The following is a 22,893-nucleotide window of genomic DNA, read 5'->3' on the forward strand; positions in this document are numbered from 1 at the left end:
TTCCAAAATCATCAAGCTACCTCGCCATTGCACCAACTACGGCAAGTAGTCAATAAGAGTTCAAGGCTCCAAACTAATGAAACCAGCTTCCAGATAGGACACGAACTGTTGTAAGCAAATTCACATTCAAAAAGGAACTGAAACGTACCCTATGTGCTATCCAGAATGAAATAATATGATTCTTATGCTTTGGGATCCTCACGAATACCCTACATTTCATATTCCAGCTGTGTTAACAGGGTGGCTGGTCCTTGTAGTGTAGTGGCTAACACATCGGACTAGAATAACGAAGACGTGGGTTCGAATCCTGCCAAGGGCATTTGATATTTTTCTCTTATTCTTTCTACTGCATTATATACACACCGAACGCATAATTTATCACTACTATACTATGATTCTTATGTATATATGTATATATGTAAATGATAACGTTCATAATATTGTAAATAATATTTTCAATTATTCATTTCCATGTTTTAAATCAACTTATAATCTTAATTTGTCTTTTATTTATCTCCTGAAAAAACTGTAACATGTATAATATATATCACTTCAACCATAATCAATGACAAACGACCACATCAACAGAACTGTAATATCAATATCGTGTCTAAATGAATATCACTATTATGGTGAACTTTATTGATAAAATCTCACTAAATGTATCAACATCATTGCGGGCTTAGCCTAGGCAATGTGAACAAAGTATACTACATAGTATTTATAGAGGATATTACATGGGCGCGCGGAGATACGAATTTTATCTTCGAGTGTTCAATGGATATCTCACGAGTGAGCGCAACTAACGAGTGAGATATCTAAATTGAACACGAGAAGATAAAATTCGTATCTCCAAGCGGCCATGTAATGTTCTGTTTATTATATAGATATCGATGAAACTTAAATAAAACAAAAGCTCAAAAATTCTTTATTAAAGTTGCAAGCCGACTCAACAGCCATATCTTCACGTGTGAAAGATATGGTATCTTCCACTGGTGAAAGATATCAAGTTTTCGACAAAAAAAAAATTATAAACATAATTATAAAAACAATAAATGAAAATGAAAATTTGCAATAATATATAAAATGGGCATGATACAAAAACAGAAGAAAAAACAAACAAACAAACAAACAAAAGAAAAACAAAAAAAACAAAAACAAAACAAAAACAAACAAAAAACAAAAAGCAAAAAAAAACAAACAAACAAACAAACAATCAAGCAAACAAACAACAACAACAAACAATTAAAGCTAAAATATACCAAAAGTTATCAATTGAGTATATAGTACATGAAGCTAAGATCATTTTTGAGTTCTTCAAGACTAGAATGAGTCTCTCTTAGAACTACAAACACATGAAACGTTTAACAATTTCACAATTCTGTGAAATAGTCCGTTTCTGAGAGCGTTCTATCGTTAGGCTAGCTACTTGTTGTCCAAATAACGCATTCAGTTCTTTGCTTAGATTTTCGTAGTGAGTGCCTAAGAAGTCAAAAACTACAGTTACTTGTCTAACTTTATATCCTGGATAAAAGTTCTTTATTCCTAGTTTCAGGCCGAAGTCCTTTTTTTGCTTGAATTGGGTCTTTTCTGTGATTGTTCCTGAAGTGGGGAGTCAGGATGGTGTGGTGGTAAAACGCTCGCCTATCACCTCTGAGGTCCGTTGTTCGAATCCCAGTCACCCCATGTGAGCTGAGTTGGTTGGTTCGTTCTCTTTCTGACTCCGAGAGTTTTTCCGGTTTTTCCGCCCTCCTCTCAAATCAACCCTAATTAATTCAAACTGGTTAGAGCTGTGCTCCGGGGTCGTACATGGACACTCAGTAGCGGCTGCCAGAGGCAACTTCACATGCTTTCAGTTCGACCCCGTTGAAATGCGCCACTGCTGTACTTGCGGTGGTGATAAGTGATGACAAGTTTGTTTTTTGTTTTTTTTTGCATACGGTTCCTTCTACCAAAATCCATTCCTTGTTTTTCTTGTCATTAACACTAATGTCAAGTATGTTTGCTCCGTCTTTTGGGGCTTTCTCTATGTGCCATGGGATATCCCATAGGATCTTAACATCGACATTTTCTTGACTAGGCTGTGGTGTAGATTGCTTGTACCATGGTAAAAAGTGATTAGATCGTTCATGTCCATATTTGTTAAGTAATGCGTGGTAAATTGGTCGTAACATTCTGTCGTGTCTTTGTTTGTATAACGTTTGTGCTAACTTGGAACAGCTTCCGAGGACGTGTGAAACAGTTTCCTGGTTCCTCGAGCAGATTCGAAAAGTTGGGTTGCCTATGAGTTCTTGTAGTTTGTGCATTCTGTACGTTTTTGTGTTTAACAGTTGACTAATTAGAGTGTCTACCATTATTATTATTATTCCTTTATTGCACAGCAAAATAAGAATATTACAACTCTTTTGCTGGTATACATTAACCTTCAGCTTGAGATTCTACCGGGCTTCTGAGAGCTGAAGTACTCTTCTTAAGATGTGTGCCGTGCCTAAAAGTACAGCTTTCTGTAGGTCTAAGAAGCTTATACTATCAAGTTCTAGTCTCTGAACATGATCCTTAAATTGTTTTGATATTGTTCCGAGCGATCCAATGACTATGGGAACTACCATGGTCTTCATCCTCCACAATCTTTCTATTTCTATTCTTAGGTCTTGGTACTTGTCAATCTTTTCCATTTCCTTTTGATCAATTCTATGGTCCATAGGCTCTGAGATGTCAATCAGTTTCGCCTTCTTCTTGCTCTTATCTACGACTATGATGTCCGGTCTTCTTGCTTCAATCTTCTTATCCGTGTAAACATTAAAATCCCATAGGATCTTGACCTTTTCGTTTTCCACTACTTCTAGCTCTGATTCGTGATCCCACCAATTATCTGCAGTGCACTGTATTTGGTCTTTCCTACATAGGTGCCAATGTATTGTTCTTGCCACTTTGTCATGACTGTCTTTGTACTCTCTCCCTGCCATACTTTGCATCCAGCTACAAGGTGGTCCACAGTTTCCGTATTATTATCATTATCATCATCATCATCATCATCATCATCATCATCATTATTATTATTATTATTATTATTATTATTATTATTATCATGTACATAACTGTGATATTGACATTGACACTGTCCAAGAAGCCATTAAGTCTTCTACTTAGATAACATCAGAAAAAATCTGTTAACATTTGATCAGCTACTATTTCAACTCACGCCCCATCATGTGAGCCTATAAAAATTATGTCTCAAAAACACGGTTTTTGGATCTTTTCTAAAATAATTGACTATCTAGGCAAAAAACAGAAGTGGATTCAGTTAATTTAACTATTCACAGACTGTATTATATGGTTTAGATTTCTGATCTGTTGACTTTGTTTTTTCAATTAGAGTTTGCGTATCAAATTGGTGAAATTTAGACATTTAATAGGAATGGAAAATGTCTAATGTAATACCTTTGTTTAAAAACGATGATCGTCAAATTAAAAATAATTACCGCCCTTTTTCTCTTCTTCCATCACTTTCTAAGATTTTAGAAAAGATCGTTTTTAAATATTTATACAAATTTCTTGATGATAAATGTTTCTTTTATCCTTTGCAATCGGGTTTTCGTCTGGGGGACTCTACAGTGAATCAACTGATTATATCGTTCATTCTATATGAAGCACTTGAAAATGGGAAAGAAGTTCGTATGGTGTTTTTGGATATTAGCAAGGCTTTTGATCGTGTCTGACACAAAGGTCTTATCTACAAACTTGAGGCTATTGGTATAAGAGATCCTCTTCTTAAGTGGTTTCGAAGTTATCTTGCTGATCGATATCAGCGACTTGTTATCGATGGTCAGTGCTCTGACTGGATAAATATTACTGCTGGCGTGCCACAAGCTCGGTTTTAGGACCGTTACTTTTTCTAATTTATATTAACGATATCTCAGATTCTTTGGAATCTAGATGTTTCCTGTATGCAGATGACACTTTACTTTTGGAAATAGTGGACAATCCCTCACTTTCGGCAGTGAAATTCTGGTCTGATCATTGGCAAGTGACAATGAATCCTAAAAAAACTAAATAGATTTTCTTTTCTGTTAAGAAGATCAAAACTTCTCATCTTGATCTGCATTTATCGGGAAAATTTATTGATGAGGTAGTTAACCACTAGTTAATCAACTGTAGTAGCTTTGGAGCGAGTGTATTTCTATGTCCATTATAACATGCATAGACTATTAAGGCTTATTTTAAGGCTTATTATATTATTAATAATAATGGGGTTCTTATATAGCGCATTATCACATTGTCTCAATGCGCTTTACATTGCAGTGGAGGACTTTACAGGCTGCATATTAAGGCGCTACTAGCAGCCGTGCAGCTTACAATCATGAGTGATTTATTAGAACGTTAGTGTTATACCTCCGAATTGGAATAGGCTGTTGAACCGGGAGACAATCCCCTATACTCTTACACGAATAATTCAACAGGTTCTTTTATGTCCCCCACTTACTTTAGGTTAGGAAGGGTTGGGAGACAGGGCCTACGCTCTTAAGTCCTTGTCCGAGATTATTATTATTATTATTATTATTATTATTATTATTATAGTACATTCAACAAAATTACTCGACTATGATTGGTCGAGAGGAGTACAATTATAGCGTTAATTGTACTCCGTAGGAGTACCGAATTAAGTCGCTATGGCAACACGGCCAAAACAATGTCAAAACAATTATTTTCTATCATTTTGTACTTAAAAAACATAAATATAATTTTAAAGCTGTAAGAACTAATCTTTTTTATGCATTTCAGTTGCGCGATGGACTGAAAATCGGCCGTCAAATAGACGGCGTCGCTTCACATTTTTTACTGAAATTTTGTTGAGTGAACTATAAACAAAAAATCGCACGATCTTCTCGTACAATTTGGAATTAATAGACACTCGTAATGTATTGAAAGTTCTTTAATTGCACTCGCCTAAAGGCTCGTGCAATTACAAGAACTTTCAAAACATTACTCGTGTCTGTTAATTTCCAAATTATACTCGAGATCGTGCGATTTCCTATACTTATTATTATTATTATTATTATTATTATTATTATTATTATACTATGTACTATTATTATTATACAAAGAAATAGTTGTGATTAAAACATATCAAAGCATATATTTAATCATGAGAGATGAGGCGGTAAGTCGTGTGGGATGGGCTCGGAAATCATACAAAAACATGCGTAATAGGTAAATTACGAGCCTTGTATGAAACGACTGAAGAAGAGGGCCAATGCATGGGCCTTTCATAACTTCAAGTCGCGTTAAAAATGAGCCAGCTTAACTAGAAACCGTGGTTAGCTGTTTAGAACTGCATTGGGCCTCGTCTTTTCTCTCATGTACTATTTTTTCGTGGGATTCTACCAGCTCACTAGATACACCGTGCTTACGCGACTTGAAGTTGTGAAAGGCCCATTGGCCCTCTTCTCTCGTCGTTTCATACAAGGATCGTAATTTACCCTAATATGCATGTTGTCATATATTTGATCGATGTCTGTATCCCGGCTGTATACAAATCGCGGCCAAGTCAGTGCGCATAACTGAAGAGTACGTCTCTCGTCGATGCAATTTTGTTGAGTGTATCATAAACAAACAGTCGCACGATCTTCTCGTACAATTCGGAATTTATGGATCATCTATAATCGTGATGTTTTGAAGTGTTCTCAAATGGACTCGCATCAGAAGGCTTGTCCAATTTTGAAAACTTTCAAAACATTACTCTTACCTATGAATTTCTAATTCTACTCGAGACCTTGAGATCTCCTACACTAATTTTCTTTGTTTCTCTTAATTTTTTTTGTTTTTGTTTTTTGTTTTTGTTTTTGTTATTGCAAAGTTATTGAGATTCAGTGCAAATATATATTAAATTCATTCAGCTTCATTTGTGTACTTAAACTGTACAATTCTTTAATACATCTAACTCGATTTTCTTAATCTCTAGTTAACATGAACAACAGCTCACTCGATATTATGAAAGGTGGCGCATGGCATTTAGAATTCTCTTTTGCTGAATTACTTGGCTGGATGTCATCATGCAGCATCGTGGCATTCATCGCTGTTGTTGGAAACTCGTTGGTTATTGCTGCCTTTGTAAGGGCTGTGAACCTACACTCCAGACTCAACTATTTCGTGGTTGGATTAGCAGCAGCAGATATCCTTGTAGGAGTTACTTCAATCCCAATGTGGAACTATATTCTGTACTTGACATGGAGGGGACTGGGAATATCGGTTTTGGTAACTCGTCTGTATGAAACTTTGGATGTATTTGCAGCAGTCAATTCCATTCTACATCTGATGGCGGTGAGTTCTGAGAGGCTCTACGCAACCATTAGACCATACTCCTGGAACAACAAGATGCACTCCAAGAAGATTTACTTTTGTTTTTTGGTGGTCATCTGGACCCTTTCCTCCGTCATCGCTGCATTGTTTGCAGTCCCGTTCAATAGCGCTGTTAATGAACTTCGATTCCACTTGATGAACACACTCTTCTTTTTGCCACTCGTCATCATTTGCGTTGCATACATTGGAATCTGGTTTGGAGTCAAAAGGAGAACCCATCTACGTCCAGGACATGGCAGTGAAAAATCAATCAGACTTACCCTCACTGTCTTGATTGTGATTGGTCTTTTTTTAGTTGCTTGGTTACCATTTTTTATTGTGAGGTTCATCCTGGAGGACTGCCAAAGTTACTGTGTATCATGGCGCTTGTTCTTTTTCACTAAATTTCTACACTTTAGTAATTCTGGAATTAACCCTGTAATTTATGGATTGAGGATTCCGGAATATCGAAAATTTCTGTCACAAGTCGTGCATTTGAAGTACTTGAATTTCCTTGCAAGTGCATTATTTGATCACACAAATGATTTCAGAAGACAAAGCTCTAGACTTGATACAGCTATACATGGCCCATCTAGAAGCAATTCCAAACTGATAAAGACATCGGGAGTTTAATCGAACACTGAAAGCCGTTATGCATAAGACTGCAAGCATTCTGATAAAAGTAAAAAAACTACTAACCTATTGTCTACCTTTCAGTATATTTAAAGGTAAAAAATAACTATTGATTTCCTCTCAATTCATAGTGTATTTTTTTGAGCTCAAGTTTAGCTCACTACACACTCACCCTTCCACCGGCCAGCTCACTGCAGCAAAGTGGAGAAGTCTCGTAGTTGAGAAGTCAATTAGTTCAGTTAATTCGAGTTGCTCAATCCGACGAACAGGTCATCACAGCAGTCCAGCAAAACACCACGATGGTTACTGGAACCAAGCAAAGCCACTGATGCATTCTTTGGGCTCAGTTTACAAAAAATATACGGTTGAAAATGTTTAGATTGTGATGCAGCCAAGCCCCAACAAATATTGCAAATTTGGCTTCTCCTCGGTCACTGAAAAACTTTTTTGTGAATTAAAAAGATTAAGACTTCATTTATCAACTACTTCCCTTGCATGAATTTTCCGAAAAAAGTTTTAAAAATTAAGTTTACAATACAAATTAAGCTTTTGCTCCGAACACGAGACTTGACTGATTCAAATTTAGCTCGAAAAGTATCATGCTTTCATCTTAGGGGAATCTATGATTAGATCAGATCGAAATAAAAACGGTTTTTATCGTGTAAAAATCATGTATCATGTTATAAAAGACATCGATTGTTGGGAGAGCACTCTGGTAAAAAGAGTTACGCAACTCTTACGCTACCATCGTGCTCTCCCAACTATCCGCGTGCACCATAAATAGATTTACTCACTGCTAGAGCATTTCGTTAAAAAAAATTGATTTTTTAAAATAAACAAATATTTTTTTCACGGTTTTGTTGTGTTATTAAAGAAATGACCAATGCTTAGTTGTGCGTATATCCAGTTCTGGATGCAGTTGGGAGGCTGCTTAAGCACTCAAGAAGCTAGAGTTGCACTGAGCTACGCCTCTTGCGACTCTTACGTTTCTTTCTTGCTTAACAGCCTCCCAAGTGCTTCCAGAACTGGATAAACGCTTGCTAAGCAAGGACCATTCCTTAATTTCTAAAAAAAAAGTAGTTTTGTTTGCATCCGACCGACAAATCAATATCTCTAAAATTTTATTAGGTTCTATTGATAATTTATTTTCATTTTGAATAAAATATAAAAAAGAATATACACCAATTATTCGCCATTATTGAGTTTTTCCAGCTAGTATAATTACATAAATTAAGCTTCTATTTGAGTTGTCCAGGGACATGTCCTCATAAGACTTATACTTGTTTTACTCAAGTAAGATTAATCAAATTACATTAATTAATTAAAACATTTAATTTCATAATTAAAACATATATTTCTTATTAGCCTTTTATAAGTAATGCTCCTTTGTTTGGGAAGGGTTAGCGAACTTTTACTAACGTTTACTAACAAATATTCCCTAATAGTTCATTGTATTATGCACTTAATGTCTATTCTTGAGGGAAACAATTCTATTTTCCGGCCTAAGAGTGTCCATGTTTCCCGAGGCGAAGCCAAGGAAACATCGAGACTCGAGGGAAATCAAAACTAAAATATATAATTTCCCCCGCAATAAATTGTACTTTGTCAACGCTGCTACTATTTTAGCCAACCAGGATCGAGCTACCAGATTTACAGATAGTAGGTTAACAGTGTTTGCCCAAAGAATGGGAGAGGAATATAGGTTCGATTGAGCAGACGTCCGAGGGAGGGAAGCTTTTTGACCGATACGAAAAACGGCTGCTAAGCTGACTACTTCTTTAGTGATCCCGCATTTAATATTTATCATATTTTATAATTTTGCATGTTTGGAAAAGTTCCATATTGTGGTATCTTTTCTTGATCTCTAATTACATTTGCATCGCTCTTAGCGCATTTCGAACTTGGTATGCAAGACGCAACATCCAACAAAATCTTTTTGAAATAGCTGTATATCAAATCCTGTGCTTGCTTTTCAGCGATTTGACTCTTACACCTCATACGGTACATGCACGTATTTGACTTCGTTTTATTTCTTCTTTTTTTTAAACTTCTATAACTAACCCAATCCTTCTGCTAATATTAAGTGAAGGCTAGTTTGTACCCTCTGCGTTCTAAAATCTACCACTGTGCATAACAAAAGAGTTTTTTTTTCAATGGTTAGTGTATACTTAAGGATTGTTATTACACAGGTGTGGATGGCTTTCTTGTTGAATTGCGAGTAGAGTCTCTACGAGTGAGACTGAATGTTCTCGACCGCCCATTTGAACGGGATTCCCTTCTGAGAAGACTTGTGAAAGTTTTCTTAAAACCAGGGATTTTAAGTGAATAGATAATAGGATTTATTGCTGAGTTGGAATAGTGTAAGAGCTTAGAAAACTGAACCACCTCATATGGGACTCCTTTACCTTTAGCTGGGTCATAGAAAAACAGAACGTTCATTGTAAAAAACGGTAGCCAAGTTACAATGAACACCACTATAACTATAAGTACAGTAATAGCAATCATAACTTCGCGGTCTTGCCGTCTTTTTTTACGTTGGAATCCATAACCTCCTCGCCTCTTGGCTTTTCGCCATATGCCCATGTAAGCTACACATATCACCAGGAATGAAACAACATAACATATCCACATTAATGTAAAAAAGGCTTTCTTTAGCCCAAGATTAGTCTTGCCAAAGGCTTGTGTCATGGCTAAGATTCCAGAGAACAGCCAAAAGGACACTAGAACTAATACATAGACCAACTTAGATGAGTTCCTGTGGCTAACTGGGTATAAAATGGCATAACATCTTTCAAGGCTTATTAACATCAGTTGAAAAATCGAAGCAAAGGAAGAAAAAATATCCACTGCGTCAAAGACTTTGGCAAGACCCTCTGGTATTGAAGCATTCCTTGTGTAGTGCCAGAATAAGCTGATGAAGAGAGGGACCGCAAACATCCCAATAAGTAGATCAGCTGTTGCAAGGCCTACGACAAAAAAATTCGTACGTGTGTGCAGCCCGGCGTTCCGTGCAAATGCAGTGATGACCATTGAATTGCCAAAGACAGCCATAACAGCCACAGTGCCGTATGCTGCACTCCAAGCTAAAACAGGTAATGCTGATAATGTGGTACTGTTTATCGTTTGCGCACTTGAATCAGGCGTTGTGTGGTTGGTCTGAGTGGAATTATTCATACCTGCAGAAAACCAGGAAAAGCATTTTTAGTCGTTTGTTTGATTATTTGAATTCCTTGTTAAAGAACTTTGAGTATCTGTCCGTCTGATAGTTAGTTGCTTGGTTGGTCGGCTATCGTATTTCTTTGTTTGGTCGTTAGTCAAGCCATTCTTGTTTTGGATTGGTTTGTTTGTTTGGCGGTTTCGTTGATATTTTAATCGATTGTTTGCTTGTTTTCTTGGTTTGGCAATTGGTGGGTTGGTGGGTTGGTGGGTTGGTGGGTTGGTGGGTTGGTGGGTTGGTGGGTTGGTGGGTTGGTGGGTTGGTGGGTTGGTGGGTTGGTGGGTTGGTGGGTTGGTGGGTTGGTGGGTTGGTGGGTTGGTGGGTTGGTGGGTTGGTGGGTTGGTGGGTTGGTGGGTTGGTGGGTTGGTGGGTTGGTGGGTTGGTAGGTTGGTGGGTTGGTTTTAGGAATTGTTTTCTTGTCTTGCATCAACTATTGTGTCACGCTTATTACCAAGTTAAAAAGTAAGTTAATTATCTTTTTTATATTATACATGAATAATTCCAAAAATTGTTTTTCTTTGTCCTTTAAAAGAATCTTGAGTGAAAACGTTCATTTAATTGATTGTCCCTTTAATTTCTACTTTCAAAGCCATTGTTTGGTCATAAACCACGTCGTGACTTACAAAAAGCAATAAAGATAAGGCTTTTGATATCAATATTTTCAATTTGTTTTTAAATCATTCGAAGGAAACTAGCTGATTCCTTCAAAAGCAACTAGCCAATCGATGCGAAGTTAACATGCACAACTTGTTAGCGTTAGCCCGAAATAGCGCCGGGCCCCACTGCTGGCTTGACCGTAATAGGATACTGTTTATATTTTTCTGTCCATAGAAAATCAGATCATATGTGGAACAAGTCTTGAATAAATTTGAATATGAGATAAAACGTATAGTTTAAAGATTTGATGACAAACATAAATATCTCTCAAACCTTCTAGGCTTTAGATTTTTCTCAACGTATCTAGTTTATTTATCTAATTTTCATTTGCAATAAACACTGGAAATGAAGTAAAAGCTGCTAGTTGATGGCAGAAAATGTCGTTTGATGACATTTACCGTTTGTCGAGATTATCTCTATTTTTCAAATTTCTGTTTTGCTTTTGTTTTTCCCTTGAATTACTTGGATAGGAATTTAAAATGGAATCTTTTATGTTTACGATTGTCATTTTATACATCAATCTAAAGTAAGACGAGGGGCACTCTGCAACATACAAAAATGTTAATTAAAAGCTCCATATGTTGATGTGAAAATCATAAAACTTACGATAAAATTTCCAAAAAACAGAATTTTGCTTGTACATTTGACTCCGAAATATTCTGAATGCTATAAATTACTCTTTGAAAGCCAAAAGCATAAAAATGACAGAAAAAATAACCTCAAAACAGTATTGTGCTCACTTGATCTTTCAAGCAGCTGCGAGCTGCTTGTTTGCCAAAAACTAATGAAAAATATAACCTAACCAATAGCTGTCCTCTGCTGAACTTTAGATGAGATGAGTATTTTCACTGAAATCCGTAATGACTATTTCAAGTGTATTCAAAAATATATAAAAGGTTGATAATTGGAAATTATGTTAATAATTTTATAAATTATATATATATATAAGATGTTTTGGCCTCAACTTGAACACTCTAGTCACTTACAGAATATGTAATTATACGAACGGCAAATATGTGCGTCAAACGAAAAACATAACATATAAAGAAAAAACTAGATGACTTCGTAAAGAAGAAGTTGTGTAACCATGTTCGGCCATTATTAAATGAAAAAAAACTCGGCTTTACGCAAAAACTGTGGGTTGTATTTGGTTCTCGATTGAAGGCGTGCGATTATTTGCACTGCTGAGAACAAGGTGTCAGTTTTTCTGTCATCTTAACATTTATGATATAAATAAATAAGAGTCAATCGAGCACTTCAATATTAAATATTCGGTGAAATATAAAATGAATATTCTGTAAAATTCAAATGCTGCACAGATCTTGCTAAACGTTAAATATTTGATATCAGGGATATGTACTGTTTAATAAACGAGCAGGAGTGTTTTATCGGGTATGAGGCTTTTAAAGATCATTTAAGGAACTCATTAATAATTCATGAAGGAAACACAATAGAAATCATGACCATGAAGGAGGTTTTATATCTGATATAGATTCGTCTTCATTTGCATAAACTTTAACTTGGATTTTCTCTATCAAACTTGGTTCATTTCGTAAAGAATTCGGTACAGTATGAGAACATACATCAGGAGTTTTTTAAGCCGTTTAATAAACTCGCAGATCGTGTTTTATCGGGTCTAAAACCACTCGGCTACGCCTCGTGTTTTAGACCCGATAAAACACTCCTGCTCGTTTATTAAACAGTACTTAGTCCGGTCTGACATTCGAATTCACTTAGGTAGCAAGGAACTGATACATACTATTATGCTTCGCTTGATCCAAAACGCGAAGTCTTTTTGACGGCACCCGATAACACACTAGCTATTTTTAAATGTTTGATATCTCTATATTCGAGCTTTTGATAAAAAAATGATTCTTACCATTACTGTCTCGCTTTATAGTCAGTCAGGGCCAGCGTGAATTTTACTCACTACAGCATAATAGTGGACTTCAGTATTTCTGTTATTAGAATGGTCATAGGCAAACAATCTTAAAGTAAGCATGAGGAGTCGTGTTCTTTAATTACACTATTTTAGACCAATAAGAATGCATTTCGAAAAACTTGCGTCTCATCGAAATTAAATTTGCTATTTATTAAAGTAAAGAATGATTGAAATGAGCGCATTTTTGAGGCAGAAATCCTTTAGCTTAAAGCCGGCAAAGTTGCCGAATATCTGTACGCCCCCCATCTGCAACTGACTATGATGCAAAGCCGTTTAGCTGCAATCTTTTGGTATGAACAAATAATTTCTTTCTCGCCACTAAACAATCACGATATTTTAGTCAATCTTGTCCAATAAATGCTTATTCTTCAATCTTTGATAGTTTCGTATATGTTTTAAAATCCCTATTCATTCATTCCTATTTTTAGTGCCAGTATATTGAGGGAGGTTGGTTTAAATTGACTTACATTACACCAATGTCAAAGTCCCCTGGGGTGCATCGAGTAGTAGTAATAAAATAATGATATTAGATATTTGAAAAGCGCCATTTCTGTGAGTTCAATATGGCACTTGTACAATTAAAAAAATAAACAAATAAATAAATAAAACGATAAAAAAATGTGTCGATGTCTATTTAAACACCGACGTCCTAACCTACATGGAGTAAAATATAACGAATTTATGAGGATATTGCGATTGTCGATTCTTAGCGAGCGAAAGTATTAAGTAAACTTCAGTTGTAACGTTTTGCTAATTTGAAGACTCGTTACAGACATAGCCAAGAACTACTTCATGACACACAGTCTCTTTCATCATTACTAGATGTTCTTCTTATCTTTCTTTCTTTCTTTCTTTCTTTCTAGCTTTCTTTCTTTGTATCTAGTGGGTTAAAATCTAGGATTTATCTTATATTAATGTGTCTTATCTTCCGTGGGTAAACATTTAGGTCTTTTACTCACAGAACGTACCCTTTGTATGCGCTATTGCACCGATTCTTTTTCATTCAACGGGAGAATGGGTGGGCAAAACGATGTTATCTTGGAAATCAACTTTACCCGCACTCCTGTTTTGGAAGTTTTGCGCTACACTAATAAAATGTTTGGTGGCTAAAGAAATCGGTTTGACATACTGTGTCATTCAATACCCACAGCGTCATGGAATACGTAAACCTGTCTAATTATGTATATAAGTGAGTACCCCCACCCATCCCCTCCCATGAACAAAGCATATTTTCCTTCCACAAGTCTCCCGGTAGATCATTATTATAGATCAACTGAGAAATATAGTATATTCCACGGGAAGGTTTAGACCCGCGGACAACTTCTATCCAATTCTTTTTTTTTTTTTTTTTTTTTTTTTTTTTTTTTTGGCGTAGTAAACATTGGCGTCTATTTCTGCTTTTTTTGAGACTTTAAATCATCGGCAATTAAAAAAAACCCAAATTATCAATTATTCTGGGCAAAACATACAGTCAAGCTATTAATTTAGGGAAGCCGCATTACCATAACTTTCTAAACTATTCAGTAATTGTTAGATATAATTAAAATCTTTTAAAAGCCTACCTTTAAATTGTAGATTAGTTTGAAGTTATAGAGAAAAAAATCACAACATCATAGTTCAATAATATTATATTAGTAAAACACAAGCTGCTACACAAATGACACCAATAGAGTCATTCATATATATCTCGGTAATGTGCACTATTTCATAAGAAGTTCAATGTCGGAAAGTACAATAATGATGATTGCCCCAAGATTGGATTTATTTCGCTACTTCACACACGCCTGAATAACATCCGAAACACGACTACATCAGCAACCATTCATTCGCTCATGCTTTTTATTTTCTTACATTTTTTAACGAGCCCAATCTCAATTCTTGGTTCATGGCTCGACTACTCCCTGATTGCAATCGGCAAACGCTTTATTTTGAAATCTGGAACAATTGAAGGAAACACTTTCGTAATGCCCTATCGCCATCTGTTATCATTTTGTCGGTTCTTGTTTCAAAACCTTGTGTGTGGTAATGTGTTTATGATACTCTAGGAGTTCCGATTTAAACTGCGAATAAGGAAGCGAATTCTGCGAATTGATCCGTCTTTGCCGGATGATAGATATAGTGATATAGGCGGATTTTTGGGAACCAAGGGGATATACACATTATACCGTATGTGTCCCTGCTCTATTAAAAAAAAAATGTAACAGCATAGCAAACTAGCTTACGCAGGCTCCGGTCTCTTTCTTTCTTTCTTTCTTTCTTTCTTTCTTTCTTTCTTTCTTTCTTTCTTTCTTTCTTCTTTCTTTCTTTCTTTCTTTCTTTCTTTTACTTTTTTAGCAATATCCATATTAACAGTCATTTGTCATGCTTTTTTTCAATGATACAAAATAATTATTACAACTTACAATTCAAGTCAACAGTAAAGATGTTACGAAAAGGATAAAATAAAATGGAAATGAACTTTCTATCTCAGGTGATTTATAATTTGGCATTTTGTGTCAATCGCTGTTCCAGCCAGTTTGTAGCATACTAGTTTTTAAAAAAGTAATACTTGATCTTACATGTTGTGGCATTATTATTGTGGCAAAACTGATACTTCAGGTTATGGAACTGGTTTTCTTTGAAATGTGACACTATTGCTTTTACTATAAACAAAAACTCTTTTTCTGTGTTTGCTAGAGACACAAACAAACCCTCCTATCCAGTTACAGCACAAACGCAATAAAAAAGCACAAAAGCACTGATATTTGTATATATATACACCTAACTAAAACATTCTGCAACTTTACATATATATATATATCTTTAGTTTTTCTATTGTTTCGTCTCTCGAGAATAAAAGACATATATATATATATATATATATCTGAAGTTACAGAATTTTTTTGGTTAGGTGTATATATGTATATACACTCGATTGCAGAAACGTTGTAGTATACATTAATATATTTATACGAATATCTAATGAGATGCATAATGCACTGAAATAACCATTTTCAACGCTTAAAACCAACTGATTTATATTCCGTACGATCTAATAGACAAGACAATATTTTGACAGTTATTGTATGAAAGAATAAAGCGATTTTTCTGTTTTGCATATCACTAAATATACAAACAAACAGACACTTGCGCAGTTTGCGTGACAAATTCACGCAAAACTTTTAGCAAAACTTTTGGGCCATACTTTTAGTAGGCCTTTTTAGTATTGAGAGTATTGATAGTACTTTCATTTTTTCAATTTCCTTATCGGAAATCGAAGCAAAACGATTGCCGGCAGATGCCATTTTGTTGCCGACTCAATATTCCGAGATTCAGAGGGGAATATCGTACAATATTCACCTCCAATTAACCAATGAGCGCGTGCATTCTTAGGAAGTACACAAGTTGGTATCTGCTATATACCAACTTGTGTACTTATACGTATATATATACAGCCATTTGCAAAAATTATGGCCGTTTCAAAATACATGCAAGTATATCAAAAGTATATCAGACACGACGGGATATCTTTCTTGATACTTTTTTCAGAAAGCCCTAGTGATAGACAACTCGAAACAAATATCAGGGAAGATATCCCATAATTTTTGATATGCTTTTGATATACTTGTATATATATTGGAAGCGGCCATAATTTTTGCAAATGGCTGTATATATATATATATACACTTGATTGCAAAAAGGCTGTAGTATACATTTATAAATATATCTAATGAGATGCAAGATATCAAATGAGATGCAGAACGTATATATCAGAGACGTTAAAAAGACAAGTTAAAACTTGAAGTTTAATTCACAAAATGTAGTGGTTAAGCAATCGTATTAAGCATGTTTTACGTTCTGCATCTCATTTGACAAAAAAGTCTGAGCTATTAAAAAAAAGAAAAAAACAAAAAAAGAAAGAAAGAAAAATTAGACATATAATCAAATCGGGCGTTCTAAGGAACATTAATTCCGATCTTGGATACGAAACTGAATTATATTGTGAACATATTAGATAATTCTTATTTGATAAAAAGTTGCTCGTGAATCTGTACGACGTGCATGAAATGTCTGACCGAGAAACGGAACTCAATGTTTTGTTTACACACTCAGGCCAGGATTTTGTAGTGTGTCTTTCCTGCTAATGAATTGAGTTTCGAGTTCCATGGAGTTTTATGTTACATTAACACCAACCAGAGTAAAGGATATATTTTTCAAAATTCAGTACATCTTACCGTGCTATGTTAAGCTAGATATAGACCAGGCCATTAACTATGATTAAAGAAAAAAGAAAGAAAAAAATAGCTCGTGTGTCACTCACCTTTCAAATTCAAGAAAATGCTTCAGTGATGACCCAGATTTGCGATAAAAGTTTTGCCAGAACTACAGTTAATCGAAACTTTTAAAATGCATTAACGATATAAAGGATAGAGCTTGCTGGATATAGCCTGTTCGTAGGACTTATTGTAATTAGTTCAGTGAGGAGTTTGAGGTGGAATTTGGCCCAATAGCAAACATCGAATTGGCCTGATTACGAATCAGCTGTCGCACGTCTTGCGAGCAAAAAAGGTATTTCGTGAATAAATTATTCAAATGAATCAAGTACTCATTTTCGACAATTTATAAATATGAAAATCTGAAAGAAACTATGTCAAAAAGCAAGGCAAAAACAGTAAATATGAAAAAAAACACATGATGATTATGATTTAAATTTAAATGATAATATCCGACACACAACAAGTTGCAGAATGTATCCAAAACACCGAAGATCAAATGTCTAATAGTCAGAATTTCCGCATATAAACGTTTGACTATTTCATGAATGGCAAAAGGAAAAATATCAACATTCACCTCCAAAATCAACAAACAAATACTCGAAGGCATAATTAATATTAACTTCAAAAAATATTAAATAATTTTAAATGTTGCAAAGAGTGGGGTACGTAGAATATATTACATCAAAAATAGAAGAAAAAATATTATTTAGACAAGAGGTTGTTTTTTGATATAGATAGAATTACTGAACAGATTTTCGATTAAGAACATTAAGAATGCCGAATAAATCCTTTTCATTTAGTTTCCTTGCACCTTGCTATTCATATATTCTTACACATAATTGAATTATTCTTTTTTTTTTAAGTTGAGTTGTTTATACGAATAGAGCAAGCTGCCTAAACGGAAGAAATCTGGACAATCAAGGAAATGAGAGATATTTAATCTTACTAATCGTAGCAATATTCAAATATATTATCAAATGTTATTAGAAAAATCAATGTAAAAACTGTCACTGACAATACATTAATGAAACCCAAAAACTTGAACATGAAATACACTAGACAGTTCACTTTTGCAAATGTATTATTATACATGAGTTAGAAGATGCGTGATAAACTACTAGTGCAAGTTCTGTATGAAAAAAGTTGAAATTTAGCGTGGGTGTCGGCAATCTTGTTTAATGATAGCAAATCAGATATAGGCTAATAGCTTGTTAATGTATTTAACGACCCTACTGCGCATGTCTTGAACGAAACGGATATCATTGATTCTTACATGTTTGCTCACGTTCGCTTTTCTTTTGTTTTAGATATTATGTCAGGAAACACAATAATTTCACTTTAATTTAAACTCGATGCCAGAGTGTTCAAACTAAACTACGTCTTATTTTGAGTGTTACACTACAACCCCGCCGGCCCAAAAAAGAAATTAGTTCGTTCGAGAGATTTCTCATAATCTTTTTTACATCTCCTCAGCAGGCAACTCTCACTTTATGCAAGCAGCCGTAAACAGGTTTCGGGCTTGGGGTTCCTATGCAGTATAAAATAAATTATCCGGCGAATAAAGTGAAGGAGGATGAAAGTTGTCTGTAGAAGAGGCCAATTAATGAGCCGGGGAATATTCCGCCTTTATAGGGAGGAGGTGGACTAACGATGCTGAGAATTTTAGTATGTATGGTAAAAATTCAGAAGTGGGTATTCCTCGTTATCAATTGTTTTAGGGTTTGAAATCATATGTCACACGGGTAAAATGCCTAAATATTCATGGATTTACAATATTTTGCATTGCTGGAAAAAGAATCAACGATTTTTTGCAACCTTATAAACCTTATTCCTACAGACTTTACTGCTGATTGCTGAGGCAATCGGAGTTATTTCTTTACGGAAATAAAAACTATCATAATAAGCAACGCCATCAGAAAGATTAATCAGAAAATGTATGTATTTCTTGGAAATAAAATTAAAATCTCACAGAGCCGGATCCAGAAGTTTTAGAAAGGGGTTGGTGACTATTACAAAGGTATAACAGGAATGCGAGTAAAAGAGGTGTTGTTTACTGAAGATAATACTGAGAAATTTGAGCAAAATCGGGTGATTAGCCACCCCCTTCACCGCCCCTAGATCAGTCCCTAGTCTCATTGTTATAGCAGAAGTTCCAGAAAATTACCTAATATTTGTAATAAAAATTAGTAGTGACGGATATATTTGTATATGTTCACTCAACTAAGGACTTACAAGCCTCGTTCTGGTGTTTGCCACATTTAAATTATCATAACGTCTAATGGAATTTTATGTTTTTACCTCAAACGTTCAAGCTTTGTTGAACATTCTAATCTATAATTTTAATAATTATTATTTACAGTTAATATTCGACTCTCGTTTAATAAGCAAGACTTTTGTTGTGGAGAGAATCATATGTCCATCGGAAAAAGAAAGTACGAATAAGAGATCACTGTAAATAATAAGTGCTGCTACATCAGACCGCTTGCAAAAGTCGACATCTGATCCATGCCGCCGTTGCTGAGTTATCATCCTCGGCAAAATAGCGGATCTTGACAAAGTTAGTTACTGCATTTGAATAATCATGATTCTTTCGCTACTTTTTGATTACAAATACAACATAAACACCACCAAAGTGGGGACAAGATTTCAGTCATTACATAAGGCTTGAAGACATCTCGACGTATACGGCTTAGTTTTGGAAATCTTTTCATTCCAATTGGTTGACGAAAGGCCTAATTAGTGGTATTATAATTAGTCAGGCTCTTCTTTACACTTCCGAGGTTTTACATTTCTATCTATGGGTTCCTGTTGTCTGTCTCTTGTTACTGTTGCAGAAGTCAAGACTTTTTCTAATACTCCACTTTCGAGTTCTCTGTTGCATGCTAAGCAGTGTTAAGGGTTCTCGATTTTGAAAAATATTCACGCGTTCCATTGAAGGTCCGTGAAATTTCAAAGTGTTCGTATTCACGGTTAAATCGTACCCCAGGGGGGGGGGGGGGTACTCCCCTATATTTGCTATACGGGTATGTGCCGCCCTATAGGGTATGGTTTTTCAGCTTTTGGGTCTGGGATAGGGTATCATTTTTTGACATTTTGTCTGGGATAGGGTATCATTTTAGTCTGGGATAGGGTTAACGATTTGGTCGTTTTTGTCTGGCGAATAGGCTACGCTTTCTGCCAACCAAAAACAATAAAAATGTTAGTAAATATTGATTGCAATCGATTGTAAAACCGTATTTTCCATCTTTTAGTCTGGGATAGGGTGACGTGCCATGACCGTGATACTTTATAGGATTTTGATTGGCTGATTTTTTTTCACGCGCGCAATATGATTGGTCTAAAAGTGACGTGATCTTGGCGTGACCTTGTCGTCCGCGCCGTGTTTACGCCGTGTTCCGGGTATTTTATTGGATGGAGAGTAAATTCAAGTGCAATGTGATTGGTCTGGTGTATCCCTTGCTGTGTTACGACCGTCACGGTCGTACCGTGAATTTTTCACAGTCATACGAAAACTGCACTAGCACGTGCCACCTACATCTGCTGGCCCGCATCTCCTGGCCCCACACGCATCTGGTGGTCCCTTGACCATATATAACTCGGGAACGAAGCAAGCTATGGTAACGAAAGTTGGTAGCATTGGTGAGACTTGTGTTGTCCATCATCAGACCACGTGACATGGCGTGACGTCACATATCACGTGACTTACGAACAAAAGATTTTCGCCGATTTTTGCGAAAACTCATTACAATGAATGCTATGGTAACGAAACTTGGTACGATGGGTGAGTCTTGTGTTGTCAGTCATCAGACCACGTGACATGACTTGACGTCACATATCAAGTGGGTTTTAATGCCGATTATTGCCATATTAGTTTTGACTGACGAACAATTACATGTTATCATTTCAAGCTATTTCATCAAATGAAATAACATTTATTTTATTTAACAAAATTAATATTCGCTTGCACATACCTCTGGTGTCCCCATCCTATCTACATCTGGTGGACCAGCATCTCCTGGCCCATGCACACGCATCTGGTGGCCCCTTGGCCATAACGCCTTAACGAGGTATGCTATGGTAACGAAACTTGGTAGCATTGATGAGACTTGTGCTGTCAATCATCTGACATAGCGACATGGCGTGACGTCACATGTCACGTGACTACCGAACCAAACATTTCCTCCGATTTTTGCGAATACTTATTATAATGAATCCCACGGTAACGAAACTTGTTGCATTTGGTGAAACTTGTGTTGCCAGTTATCTGACCACGTGACGTGACGTGACGTCACATATCACCTGACTTGCGAATCATACCGTTTTCGCCGACCTTCCTCGCGCCAATAGTCATTACATTGCGTCTTATGGTAAATAAGCTTTGCAGAAAGGATGACTCGTGTTGTCAATCATCTGACCACGTCACATGACTGACGTCACATATCACATGACTTACAATACAACACAATAACTTTATCAGGTTCCCAATATGGGATCATACCTAATTTACAATTACATTATAACTAATTATAATGATACATGAACAAAGAAAAAATATATAAATATAATAAGATATATAATGAAAATGAGAAATCTAATCAAAGACTAAGTACTAAGGACTAGGAGTGTAACGAACTATTGTATGTAATCATGTCATTAAACGAAGGAATATTCAGTACTTTAAAGAACCTTGAACCGACTGTTGGCATTCGTTGACAGCTTGGAAAGAGAGGGTGAATAGAACAAAATCATCAGCCAAGTAAAAGAAGATTGCAAACGGCTACCAGATGAAATGGGATGGGGAGCCGGATAGCTGGTGGAGCCGCCGGTAGTTGATTCCGATTGTACTAAGAGATTTCAAGGAAAATGTTCTCGCAAGAAGTGAAGCACCAGAAGATTTGACGACAGTTTAGTGAATAAATAGTCGAAATCAAAATTACTGAAATGGTTCCAGTCAAAAACATATTGGGTAGTTTTTACGATGCTAATTGCGATCAATCAGGCTTTGATCATGACCATTCAAACATAACCTTTCGGTCCGTCTCAAACCTGCAGTTTTATATTAAGGGACGTTTAATTTTATAAACACTTAAATTTCATTTACTGAAATCAATGAATATTCCATTTTATTGAATTTTATTAAATCTATAGCGGTATTAATAAATATTATCGATATTCTTCAGTCTAAATATATGTGTTATGAAAAAAAGAACTTCTTTCTTTAATCTCATTTTATTAAGATCACCAATCTTTCTAAATAAAAGTGAATAAAGTAAGCACCAATAAAACAATAATTTACTCTAGCTCGTTATGAGTATGACAGTAGTTTTGTTCTTCTAAGTCACGTGGTATGTGGAATGCCTTGTCACGTATTCAGATGATTGACAACACAAGTCTCACCAATGCTACCAAGTTTCGTTCGTTACCATGGTTGCTTCGTTCAGGCGTTATGGCCAAGGGGCCACCAGATGCGTGTGCATGGGTCAACGAGATGTGGACCAGCATACGTAGGTAGGATGGGATCACCAGAGGTATGTGGAAGCGAGTCCGGTTAACATAAGTTCTATGAATACTTCATGATTATATACCAAAATTGGCGATAATGTTTGGTTGTTAAGCCTCGTGGTATGTGACGTCACGCCATGTCACGTGGTCAGATGACTCCATCACATGGTTTAACCATTTCAGACCAGGTTTTGTTACCAAAGCATTTATTGTAATGAGTATTCGCAAAAATCGGCGAAAATGTTTGGTCCATAAGTCACGTGATATGTGAAGTCAAGTCATGTCGCGATGTCAGATGATTGACAACACAAGTCTCACCAATGCTACCAAGTTTCGTTACCACAGCA

General features: G+C 35.8%; 3 protein-coding genes across 3 annotated transcripts; 1 reads left to right on the plus strand and 2 right to left on the minus strand.

Moving 5' to 3' along the window:
- Positions 1-2,438: 2,438 nt before the first annotated feature.
- On the minus strand, positions 2,439-5,492 carry LOC148905155 (uncharacterized). Its single transcript, XM_089024341.1, has 4 exons — positions 5,465-5,492; positions 5,039-5,086; positions 3,061-3,098; positions 2,439-2,882 (listed from the first exon to the last, which is right to left on the minus strand). The coding sequence occupies exons 1-4, from the start codon at positions 5,490-5,492 to the stop codon at positions 2,439-2,441; spliced, it is 558 nt and encodes a 185-aa protein (XP_088880467.1).
- Positions 5,493-5,975: 483 nt separating this feature from the next.
- On the plus strand, positions 5,976-7,457 carry LOC116305719 (melanocortin receptor 4-like). The gene has a single exon (XM_089024215.1). The coding sequence runs from the start codon at positions 5,992-5,994 to the stop codon at positions 6,970-6,972; it is 981 nt and encodes a 326-aa protein (XP_088880341.1). The 5' UTR covers positions 5,976-5,991; the 3' UTR covers positions 6,973-7,457.
- A 698-nt stretch (positions 7,458-8,155) lies between these two features.
- On the minus strand, positions 8,156-17,257 carry LOC116305720 (trace amine-associated receptor 13c-like). The gene is made up of 2 exons (XM_031715685.1): positions 17,089-17,257; positions 8,156-10,148 (listed from the first exon to the last, which is right to left on the minus strand). The coding sequence occupies exon 2, from the start codon at positions 10,144-10,146 to the stop codon at positions 9,154-9,156; it is 993 nt and encodes a 330-aa protein (XP_031571545.1). The 5' UTR covers positions 10,147-10,148; positions 17,089-17,257; the 3' UTR covers positions 8,156-9,153.
- Positions 17,258-22,893: the final 5,636 nt, after the last annotated feature.

The sequence above is a fragment of the Actinia tenebrosa genome, unplaced genomic scaffold (assembly GCF_029948245.1).
Source record: "Actinia tenebrosa isolate PJP-AT-01 unplaced genomic scaffold, QUT_ActTen_1.0 PGA_scaffold8__29_contigs__length_14323225, whole genome shotgun sequence".
NCBI classification, from domain to species: Eukaryota; Metazoa; Cnidaria; class Anthozoa; order Actiniaria; family Actiniidae; genus Actinia; species Actinia tenebrosa.